At 43.1% G+C, this 12,317-nt stretch overlaps 1 protein-coding gene across 1 annotated transcript; it reads left to right on the top strand.

The window, feature by feature from the left end:
- The first annotated feature begins 632 nt into the window (after window positions 1-632).
- On the top strand, window positions 633-7,071 carry LOC146640664 (uncharacterized). Its single transcript, XM_085399991.1, has 3 exons — window positions 633-923; window positions 4,528-5,460; window positions 5,786-7,071. Exons 1-3 carry the CDS (start codon window positions 906-908, stop codon window positions 6,476-6,478), a joined length of 1,644 nt encoding a protein of 547 aa, XP_085256117.1. The 5' UTR covers window positions 633-905; the 3' UTR covers window positions 6,479-7,071.
- Window positions 7,072-12,317: the final 5,246 nt, after the last annotated feature.

Genomic DNA, 12,317 nt, shown 5'->3' with positions numbered 1-12,317 from the left:
ATAGCAGCAATGTGGATTGTCAAGACTCAAACCAACCGTTGAGCAAAGACAGCAGATCACTTGTTTCTGTTTGTTATACAGCCAGATTTACTCGTGACACACATGTGCAGCTGCTTTATCACCTATTCTGAATTTGTTTCAAGCACAATACATTTGTTACACATGTTGGGATATTGTGTTTGTTTTAAATGTTATATACCTGTGTGGTATGTGACTTGTGTTGCCATGACGCCAGGTCTCTCTTGGAAATGAGATTTTTAATCTCAATGAGATTTTTTTTTACCTGGATAAATAAAGGACTAATTTGTAACTTTCAGTGTTTTCCGGTCTTCCAAAAGAAAAAAAACCTTCAACTACATGACATGCAGTTGTGTATTTGTTTTCACCTTATCATACACTTGAAGTTTTACAAATCACCACTTCTTTAGTGAATATCATTTCAGTCTCAGACAATCTCGTTTCTCTTACAGAGGTTGAATGCACCTTCTGCGGATGGCGGTACCACACAGTGTGCGTGGACTTCCCCTGCACAGAAGGCAACTACAAATGCTGTGAATGCTAAATAAACAGAAACAAATGATCCCTGTTGTCTTTGCTTGATGATTGGTTTGAGTCTTGACAATCCACATTGCTGGCGTTGCATCTTTCAATGCCAGCAATGGCAGGTATCAGTGCTCAAACCTTTTGTGTTTGTTTCCAACAAGTTGCCCACCTCGGGAAACAAAAATGTGTTCTTTTACTTGTCAGATGAACATATGAGACACTTTGACTCTTCAGTGCAGTGTGGAGCCTAACAAAGATCTGTTTTGTGTCCCAGCTGATCAGCAGGAGGAGGAGAGTCTGACGGAGCAGCAGAGGAACATTTTCAGCTACTTGGACTCAGCTCAGCCACTACAGAGGAAACAATGAGCTCAACACAGAAGGTGACAGACAGAGCAGGACCATATGACCAAAGATATTTATCACCATATACATTTGAACATTTGCCATAACGATGTAGCTGACGATAGAATTGACAGCAGACAAAATACTTTCCAGCTCCACAACTTTATTAAAAACCCATCAATGTATTTTCACTGAAACAAGCAGCTGTTGTTTATGTGCATTAAAGTTATATAAAAATGTAACAGTGCAAATGCAAATTCCTCGCTGACAGTTTAACCAAAAGGCGTTTCCAGTGGAAACTGGCCGACACATCCTGAGCATAACCATGTATAATATCCACTAAACTTCAGAAGAGGTTATACAGTCGTGGCCAAAAGGTTTGAGAATTGCATAAATATTGGAACCTGGAGAAGTTGCTGCTTAAGTTTTTATAATAGCATTTTGCCTGCACTCCAGAATGTTATGAGGAGTGATCAGATGAACTGCATCGTCCTTCTTTGCCATGAAAACGAACTTAATCCCCAAAAAGCCTTACCACTGCATTTCATTGCTGTCATCAAAGGACCTGCTGAGACCATTTCAGTGATCGTCTTCTTAACTCAGGTGAGAATGTTGGCGAGCACGAGGCTGGAGATCATCATGGCTGTATCCCGATTCAGGTTCTGCAGCTTTAAAGTCCTCAAGGGCCGCGTACTCAAAGACCGCTAAGGCCGAAGTGCGAGGCTCGTAGGCTCGTGAAATGGGACGTCTAGCCTCTGTCGCGCTGCCCAGGTTGCCTAGCAACCATGATACTAACAGCTGGAAACGTTTCATACAGCTTTGTTTGACAGAAATGAAGGAGAACATATTTAGTTCATTTGTTTCTACATGAGCTCTGTGTGATTTGATGAGTATCTGAGGCTGAGACCACAGGACTGTGAAACATGATTGTTGGGCTTCATTTCTGTGCTGAACAGTCGTTTAAGATTAGCTGTAAATAACAATTAGCTGATGTTGTTCATGAGACTAAAGTCATCTCACTGTGGTAATGTAAATATAATATGGCCAATATTATAGTTATTATATTAATCACTTCACTCACAGACAAGTATCTGTGACAGTGTGTATACAGATGTATCATATATAAGAGACAAATATTGTTCGTTTAATATGTTGGTACTAAATTTGGCTCAATGCTTACATATATGTGTAAAAAGCAAATGTAGGAGCTGTGATAACTGTGTCTGATAGAATGAAGAGTAGACTGATATATGAAATATTCCTTTATTGGGTGAGAAAATCAGACCATGTCATAACTGCTTTAAGTCACACAGAATAGATATCAGAGCCTTAAACAGGCTGACGTCTGCTAAATGGGTCAAACTGGGCAGAAAGTCTACAAACACATAACATCCTTATAGAATATGATGTAACACTATAGATCAACTTAGCTCAGAATATATAAAGCATATAAACAGTTACAGCAATATGATGCAACAAACACAGCAGCTACTGATCCAAAATACTCAAAGCTTCATAGAACTGAAACCAACATTTATTTTTAGCTCCATCCTGCTGCTGATACAGACTTTAGGTTTCTGAACATTAAACTTGTTGCTGCCTTTCATAGTGTGTAACTTGAAGGCCCTGAGTACTTTCTCTCACACTGAAAACACTGGGATGATCACATTATTTGAACATTACCTAATAAGACTGATTCAGCACAGACAGTTATGTTAAACTTTCCTAGCAGTCCTTCACAAACAGGGAACAGTCTGTCTATTCTCTCCATCTGTCAGCTGCTGCTGGCTCTTCCTCCTCCTCTTCCTCACACACTGCTGAGTTTGTCCTGGTGGATCATCAGGGCTGCAAAGCCTCACAGATGATGTGCAGCAGTGGCTCCCTCAGTCTGTCCTCACTCTGGACACTTGCAGTCATCACACATGGAAATCAAATGTGTGATAAGCTGCAGGATTCAAACACAAGTGTAACTTATAAACACATGTTCATACTTTTATTCCACAATCAGAGAGAAAGAAACAGAGAGAGAGTGCAGGACAGACAAAGGTGACAGTCTCAGGTGTACACACTGCTACACAACAGCACCAGAGAAGCAGGATTTAGTGTTTGTGTTATTACGAGTGTAAACAAGAAGAGTTCCAGATGGTGCAGTGGACACATGTGTGACTGCTGTGATTAAAGCATCTTTCTTTCAGCTTAACGAGTGAACAGCTCGTTCAAACACACGTTAAAGTGCGTTTGGCTCGACACCACCGAGCAGAGGCAGCAATATAACACAGCTAACATTAACAGTGCAGTGAATCCTGCTTGTGCCGTGATGTTCAGGACTGCAAACCGAGCAGCATCACTGACTTTCAGCTTGTTGTGTTTGTGGATATATGACTGACTTTAATTATCCATAAAATCATCACATTCTCTGTCAGATTAAGGTCGACTATTGAACGGCGTATATTTTAAAGGCTTTAAAACCAAGTTAACGCTGAAAGTACAAACATCACTAATGTCACATAACTCTGCCGACAAGGCATAGCTATGGCTATGAAATGCTCTTTGTGTATCACTTCTTCATTATGAAAGATGTCATTAATGCACTAGTAATGTCTCATCTGGAGTATTGTTCAATCATTTGGTCAGCAGCTAATAAGACAGATCTTAACAGACTTCAGTTAGTCCAGAATAAGGCGTCCAGATTAGTGTGAAGATGTTCATACTATACTAATATTGATAAAATGCATAATAACCTTTCTTGGCTTCCTGTACAGGCTAAAATATTCTATGGCTTACTTGTAGTTCTAAAGAAAGCAATTCTGTTAAACACACCACATTTATTCTGCTCAGCTGCAGTATCCAGATGAAATACATCATCATATTACACAGTTTTCAACAAGCTGCAATTTAGTAAATGCTCGAGTTAAAAGTAACGTTTTGTAAAACTGTTACATTTAGAGCAACTTTTAAGTGGAATAAGTTGCCTTAAAAAATTAGAGAATTATTCAAAACTTCAATGAACACTTAAAAGCCGATTTACAGAGCTTTTAGTTGTTGTAAATATTGTAAGACATGATTTGTTTTTGAAATTTGTGTAATGTGCCTCAATGTTATTGATATTATTATTAATATTATTATTGATTGCTTATATTTGAACAATTGTGAAACCTCACTGTGGATGTAAGAGTGAAATTATGTGGATATCTTGAATCCACTTTATTGTGTAATATTTTATGTGAGTATTTGACGGAAGACGAGCAACATCTGTTGTGGAAGCTAACGGGGTTCCTTTAGAATAAACAAACATAGGATTTATTATCACTGAATAATTCTGTATAAATCTATACAAATTATAGAAATATGTAATAGGAAACAACAAAATAATCTAAATTATAAAATTGTGTGTGTGTGTGTGTGTGTGTGTGTGTGTGTGTGTGTGTGTGTGTTTTTAGTGTTTGAAGAGTCATGAATTATCTTTAACAGCAGGTTGGATGTAATGTGTTAGAACTACCAGCAGGTGGGGATAAGAGACCTTTAAGGTGTTTGGTGCCACGCTCCACCTTCAGGTTTAAAACTAGTGTTAATGGAGTTTGAAGGTTGAGTTTGTTCCACGACTGCATTTCACTCACTGCCTCTGTATCTCTGTCACTGCAGGACCAACATGGAGCCAGAAGTCAGCGCTCTCAGGAGGCCGACAAACCTCACAGAAGAAAGGGAGAGAAAAAACACACCTGTGACGAGTGTGGGAAGGGTTTTACTGTGAGGGCTAAACTAAAACGGCATCAGGTCATCCACACTGGAGAGAGACCGTTCAGCTGTGACTTGTGTGGAAAGTCTTTTTCCTTGAAGGGTTCTCTAAAAACACACCAACTCATCCACAGTGGAGTTAAAGCGTACAGCTGTGATCAGTGTGGCAGAGCTTTTACTCACAGTAGCAACTTACAGAGGCATCTAGTTACCCACTCTGGAATTAAGGCATACAGCTGTGACGAGTGTGGGAAGGGTTTTACTGTGAGGGCTAAACTAAAACAGCATCAGGTCATCCACACTGGAGAGAGACCGTTCAGCTGTGACGAGTGTGGAAATTCTTTTTCCAGGAAGGGTTACCTAAAAAAACACCAACTCATCCACAGTGGAGTTAAAGCGTACAGCTGCGATCAGTGTGGCAGAGCTTTTACTCAAAGTAGCCACTTACAGAGTCATCTAGTTACCCACTCTGGAATTAAGGCATACAGCTGTGATCAGTGTGGCAGAGCTTTTACTCACAGTAGCCACTTACAGAGGCATCTAGTTACCCACTCTGGAATTAAGGCATACAGCTGTGACATCTGTGGAAAAACTTTCAGCCAGAGAGGGAGCCGAAATACACACCTACGCATTCACAACAGACATGATGTGTACTGCTGTGAACAGTGTGGCAAAGAGTTTATAACTCACACAGACTTACAACGACACATGTTTACCCACACTGAGGAGAGACCTTATCAATGTGACCTGTGTGAGAAGACTTTTAAATCTCCACGTCACCTGAGACAACACCAACAGATCCACACCAGAAAGAGACTCTACAAGTGCAGCTACTGTGAGGTATGTATTTATATTGTTATCTTGTCATTTTAGCCTGACTGTTTGGAACAACTCTGCTCATTAAACTGTGTTAGCATGTTAGCAATTCTACTGCATGGAAAAGCAGCTCTGAGTGATTATTCAGATTTTCCTTTCAGTTATGATTTTAGTATTACTGTAGTATTATGGTGGTAGTATTGTAGTTATTGCAGCCCAGTAAACTGAGTGTGTTAACTGAAACAGTCAAATGTAGTTGGACGTCTGCAGAGATGCTCTTTATTTCAGGCGACGTTCAGGATACAAATGTTGAAGGACTGACTTACACTGTCTTTGTGTCTTTGTTTAGAAGCAGAGCGACACAGATGGATCCAGTTCTCAACCCTGTCATCACTGTGGTGGTGGGAAAGACTTTCATTGTGACCTCTGTGGAAAAACTTTCAGTCAGCAAGCTGCCCTTATAACACATCAACGTAGACACACTGGAGACAAACTGAAATACTGCAAAGAATGTGGGAGAAGCTTCACCACACCAAGTGAGTTAAAACGACATGAACTGATTCACAGTGGGGTTAAAAAGCACCTCTGTGATCAGTGTGGGTCATCCTTCACCACTGAAGGTCAGCTTAAATCACACAAACGAGTCCACACAGGAGAGAAACCACACAAGTGCAGACACTGTGACAGAAGCTTCTCACGGTCAGGTAGTCGTAACAGGCATGAACGTGCACACATGGAAGGAAACTACAGCTGTGACCAGTGTGACAAGAGCTTCAGGAATCTCAGTTCATACTCTGCACACAAACGATCCCACGTTACTAATAAACTGTTTCACTGTTACCAATGTGCCCAAACATTCACCTCATTGTCTGCTCTGTGCAAACATCAGCGGGATCACTCAGGGCTGAAATCACTCCCATCACTGGATCACAGTGAATCTGAAGACACAGAAAGATCCTCTGGTTTCTGTGTCAGACTCAAAAAGCTTGAGATCAGGCTCCACAGAGTTCAGATAGAATCATTTAAACTTGTGTTGAACTGAACTGGTTGCTGGGCTGAACTTCTACATAATACAGATCTACATGGGATCTTCTTTCCTGTGTTTTACTGAGTCAGTTTTGTCCTTTTTTCTCTGTCCTGGTTTTGCTCGTCTGTAAATGATTGAAACTCAGTCAAATAGTTCATTGTTCTCCAGCAAAACGTTTTGGAAACTCATGTTTAACCTTTAAAACTCTGACATGTTTTAGCACACAAGGCTTCATCGGGGAGTTCACTCATGATTGGACCATGAGAACAAAGGTTTTTAGTTCTTTCAAAGAGAGTCTTGGAGATGTTTGATGTTTCTGTTTTTCTGAAACCACCTGAAAGAAAAACTATTTTTCTTGCTTTATGTAGTGTGGAAGTTTTTAATGTTTCTTCATCTGTGATGTTCTTGAATGTGTTCACGTGAAGATGGTACAAATAAACTGTCCTTTCAGCTTTAGCTCCTAATTTATTCATTATATATGGATGTAGCACAGCAGCCGTCTCTTGATTAACACATGGAGGGCTCGGGATCTGATGGTGTCGTCTCCCTAATTTGCCCACTCAGTAAATCTCACTCATGGCCAAGAAATTGAAATAAACCTTGTTTCCCTGCTGGATAGTGATCCACTGTAACTCTGGTCCTCCTTCCTGTTTAGGATTTCTGTGGCTGAAGTAAAATTCCCTCCATCCATCACTTATCCCAGCTAACCCAAAGTGAAATAAAGTTTTGCCCGTCTTAAAAAAGCATTACAATAATGGGCATTACCAATGCAAACTGAATGATACAGAAGATGAAAGAAGAGACTTTGATCAGTTAATAAAGCTCATGATCTGGATTCATTGTGGCTGCTACACAGATACTTCTGGGTCACTTCTCTCAGTTAGGAACCTTCCTCACCAAACTGACTGTTGGACCACACCCCTGGTTTCATGAGAAATTGTTTCAGCCATGATTTCTCTTCCTGTATTTCAGAGTAAAGACTGAAGTGACAAATTGAAGCATGTTTAAAAAAAACACAATGTGAGAGAGACGTTGAGGTCCTTAGAAGTTACCCTGGGTTTTTCTGTCACCCTGCTAGATGTTACACACCTTGTTATTGGACTGATTTCTACTGCTGGACTACTCCTGCGGAGAGTAACAATACTCTTACTAATTAGCTCTCTTTCACACCTTTGGGGATATTTATTTTTGTGTTTGCAGCGCTGTGAGCCAGAACAGCGAGAGAAAAATCTGCAACAGCGACGAGCCGAATGCTTACGTGAATCGCAGCAGCTGTACATGTGCTACGCTGAATTAGAGGATATCTTTGCTCTGGATTTCTATTTCTACTTTTTCATTTCTATATGATTCTTCTTGCATCTAAACAAAGATGATTCAATTTGCTAAATGTTGATGGCTCTTCGTGCTCAGGTGTAAATGAGACGTAACATTTGCTCTTGGTTTGGTTCTCCTGTACAGAACCTTGCAGTACAACAGAAACCTAAAAACATTATTTGTAGTTGTTATTCTTAGTTGTTCTGCTGCCTAAATACCACAGGGTCTGATTATGAAGTTATTGAGCTGCACATACTTTACGACCTGCTTAAGTTCGAGGTCACAGCGTCTGTAGAGCAGCTGGAACATAATGAAGTCTACAAGGTTAAAGTTTTCTCTTCAGTTATTGTTCTTTCTGCTGCTTGGTTTGATGGATCTGAGAGCTTTTGTTTTTATTATTGTTATTATAATTATCATTAATATTTTACTCTCTAGAAGCTTTAAAATAGTGTTTGTGTTTGAAAAAATTGATTTAAAAATTGAACAGAAACATCTGTCCTTCTGAAAATCGCCCAAAGGCACGGAGACAAAGTCAAAGGATGCAACCTGTAACTTTCTCTTCCTTCATGTCAGGACCATCATCCATGATTTATATAAAATGCATATAGCAACAGTAGCACTTTAGTTTGGACTTTATGATTTCTGTAACTGGAAAATATTATTTTGTTTAAAGACAGAAGTGACCGCATAGTTGCAACATCAAAGGGAAATATTAATTAATTAGCATCAAGTATATTTGTTGCTTAAGCGTTTGCACTATAACTTAAGTAGGATTATAACTTTTAAGGAAGGAAAGATTTCAGATATTTAGTTCACTGTTTCAGTTATTTTATATGAAATTAAAACATTTACGTTGGTCAAATATGATGCTCTACATCAAATAAAAGTTTGAAAATAAATGATGTATTTTTAAATGCTGCAACAAATGTTCACAAAAAGTAACTATAATTAAAACCAGTTAAACAAAATCAAATGTTTGAATCATGCTTAACCAAATGCCAGGCTGGAGAGCTGAACCTAAAGTATACGTAGAAAGATTTCAACATCTGAGCAGTTTTGAATGTTTTCATCACATATAAATGTCACAGCAGTGGGTCCTGGCCCAATGCTTTGTGTTTTTGGTTTTCTTTGACTCTTGTTTTTCTTGGTTTTTGTTCTTCTTATTTATCAGGCTCTCAGTAATCTTAGTTCTCCCTCCCTCAGTGTTCATTTCAGCCTGTGTTTAGTTTCTGTTCCCGTGTCCCACGTTTCATCGTTTCATGTCGAGTCAGCCCTGTCTCTCTGTTTCCTGTGTCTCCCCAGTCAGCCCCGCCTCCCTCGGGCACTCATGTGTGATACAGAGTAATAAACCTGACTACATTTGCTGCACTCTCTTTATTACCTGTTACTTTAAAATTCATACACTAATTATGTCTGCCCATCTCTCTAATGTGAAGGTCAAAGGTCAACATCCCAGTGACATAAGAATAATCCCAAAGGGGCAAAGGCAGCGGTTAATTTAGCACATTTAGCATTAAGGGTACAGCAAGGATATACTTTTACTTATTGTGGCAGGGGTGTGGTCTCTGGCCTGCTGCAGTGGAGGCTGGTGGCGGGACGTTGGACGGCACAGGTGGGGTGATGGAGCTCATGACTCTCCCCTTTATAGTGACGGAGGAGACTGGCGTGGGGGAAGCGTGTAGTGGAGGAAGCCGAGGAGAGAGCTGGTTTCTGAAACAAAGCCACAAAAACAAAATGTCCATCAAAAGCACAGGAGCGCAGCGAACAGTTCATAACTCCTCAGGGGGCCGACCCGGAGGGTGATGGTCCAGAAAGTCATAGTTCATGTGATCAGGGGGCCGGCCCGGAGGCCGACGGCACAGGAGTTCATGGTCAAACAGTTCAGGTGGCCGACCTGGACGACAGCAGCACAAGAGTTCACATGGTTCAGGTGGCCGACCAGGAGGCCAACGGTCCAGTAGTCCATAGTTCACGAGCTCAGGGGGCCGACCCGGAGGTCGACAGCATAGCAGGTCACAGTGCAACAGTTCAGGCGGTCGACCCTGATGGCAACGACGTCCAGCTGACGGCCCGGAAAGCGGCCGCGATTCCGAGGGGCAAAACGTGGCTTGGGTGGCGGCAACACAGCCGCAGGACCAGGGGAGGCCGACACAGAAGCAGAGGCTGAAGCTGGACCAGGCGATGGCGAAGCAGGAACTGAGGCCAAGGCTGGACCAGACGAGGCAGAAGCAGAGGCTGGACCAGCCGATGACGACGCGGCCGCAGGTGGCGGCTGAACGGGCTCCTCGGGCCGTCCAGCGGAGACGGGTGGCTGAACGGGCCCCTCGGGCCCTCCAGCTGACTAGGCATGAGGCTGGACGGGCCCCTCGGGCCCTCCAGCTGACGAGGCATGAGGCTGGACGGGCTCCTCGGGCCCTCCAGCTGACGTGGCATGACCAGTAGGTGCAGAGACCACTGGCTGAACAGAAGGCTGAGCAGGTGATTGAGCAAATGACTGAGCTGAACACTGGGGAGCTGGCTGAGCTGCACAGTGGGCTAAGGGCTGAGCTAACGGAAACACAGGAAAATGAACTTTGGACTGGGCTGCTAACAGAGCTAATGACTGAGCTATAGACTGAAAAGCATGCAGTAGTGATGGTGGTTTTGGTTGCGGACTGAATTCTCCTGAGCCTTCAGCAGAAACAGGAACGGGTGCAGGCACCTGCTGGACACTAGCCACTCCCACCCGAGGAGTAGGTACGGGTGCGGAGACGGGCTGTATCCTGGCTGACCTCACCCTGGGGACCGGAACAGGCACCGGCAACGGCTGGGCAACTGCCCTTCCCACCCGAGGAGCTGGTACGGGTGCAGAAAGGGACAGAGCCTCATCCGGCCTGTAAACCAGAGCAGGGACCAACTGGGCCTCAGCCTCCCCCACCCGAGGAACTGGTACGGGTGCAGAGGTACGCTGGGCCCGAGCTGCCCCGGGAGGAGAAACACGAGCAGGAAAAGGAGCAGGCTCAGAAAAAACAGTCCGAGAAACAGCAGGCTCAGGGTCCACATGTACTGGGTCGACAAAAACAGATCTATCAAAAATGAACCCGCCGTCCACTTCATGTTTTGCAGTTTTAGTATTAGCAGTCCTTGTTTTAATAGTTTTCGGAATCCTTGAGTTAACGGTCTTAGAGTGAGCTGACTTGGGGATGACTGAACCAGACTTAACAAAACCTGAACTGACAGAACCTGAACTGAGTGTTGTAGACCTGGTAGAAGTGTTCACAGTTTTTCCTTTAACCGCATTTACAGCCTTTGGCGAGTGCTTATTATCTTTGATTTCTCCCTGTTCAGAGGGAGCGAAATGAAAAAACTCTTCCCAGTCTATGTTATCGTCCAAAAGAGAGATTCCAACAGTGCCTGGGGTGAGTTTGTTCTTTTCAGTTATGGCTTTAGGTGGGATATGTGAAAGGCAGTCATTATAACTCACCCCCGGGGGTTGCTCAGCAAGTGAAAAGTGACGGCGGCGTGAGCTTCGCTTCCTCTGAGGTGAGGAAGCTGACGGGGCATACAGCTGAGCCTCTGACGTGCGGGATGGCAATGCAGAGGCTGGAGCGTGAGCATCCAAAGAAAAACGGAGCACTCCCACCTGAAGCGGCCGAGGCTTGGGTGCGAGCGGGGCAACAGGCGGAGGCCTTTGGCAACTTCGGGGACCTCCAAAAGCCAGCCGAGTTCCGCGGAATAAGTGCTCATAATCTGGAGCGCGCCACGGCTTCCAGCGGAGCTCCTCCTCCAGCTGGGCGAGGGCTGCCTACTGGCGCTCATACAGCTGAGAGCGGTTTGCTGGGTCCATGTAATGGTCGTAGTCTTCTGTCATGATTCGGCTGTGTGGCAGGCAGGAGAGGACCCAAACACAGCTTTAATGCTGGCATAAAGTGAAACCCAAAAAACAGTACTAAACTAAACTGGGGAGACTAAAGCACAAGGAGCCACAGGGAAAAATCACACAGCTATGAGGGAGACTACGACACTGACAAAGAGAAACACAGGGCTTAAATACACAGAGGGATAACGAGGGAATGAGACACAGAAGGAGAGCACAGCTGGGAGTAATCAGGCTGGACGAGACAGGGACGCAAAACTAGAAACACTCACATGAGGCATGGACCTTCAAAGTAAAACAGGAAACACACTGACTGAATTCTAAACATGCAAACTTAACAGCAACAGGGAAGCCATATGACAAAGCCAAAGAGCAAAACCTAAGATAACCATAACTGAGATCTAGGGAAACACGAAACAGTACCACAAAGGACTCAAAACATAATCCATAATATAAAAACACGAGATCTCTCCAAAATGAAACAGGAAACATGAGAGGCAGACACGACAACATAAGACAACAGACATGAAACACACGAAGGGCAAGGGAGACTTCACAGGGGTTGAAAACACAAGGGGGAGCTAATAAGCAAATGAACATAGGAAACCTAATAAGCTTAAACATACACTATGAACATCAAAAGAACTGAAACTCAAAACACTGGGTCATAAGACCGTGACATGG

The sequence above is a fragment of the Rhamphochromis longiceps genome, unplaced genomic scaffold, assembly GCF_057381845.1.
Source record: "Rhamphochromis longiceps isolate RC_006_pf unplaced genomic scaffold, R_longiceps_female_GT1.1 unmapped_scaffold_4, whole genome shotgun sequence".
NCBI lineage: Eukaryota > Metazoa > Chordata > Actinopteri > Cichliformes > Cichlidae > Rhamphochromis > Rhamphochromis longiceps.
This window is presented reverse-complemented; position numbering and strand designations above follow the sequence as displayed.

Bases quoted from the DNA above. Each gene is read 5' to 3' on its own strand.
- LOC146640664 (XM_085399991.1), top strand. The intron at 5,461-5,785 runs GTATGTATTTAT...GTCTTTGTTTAG, and splicing joins ACAAGTGCAGCTACTGTGAG to AAGCAGAGCGACACAGATGG.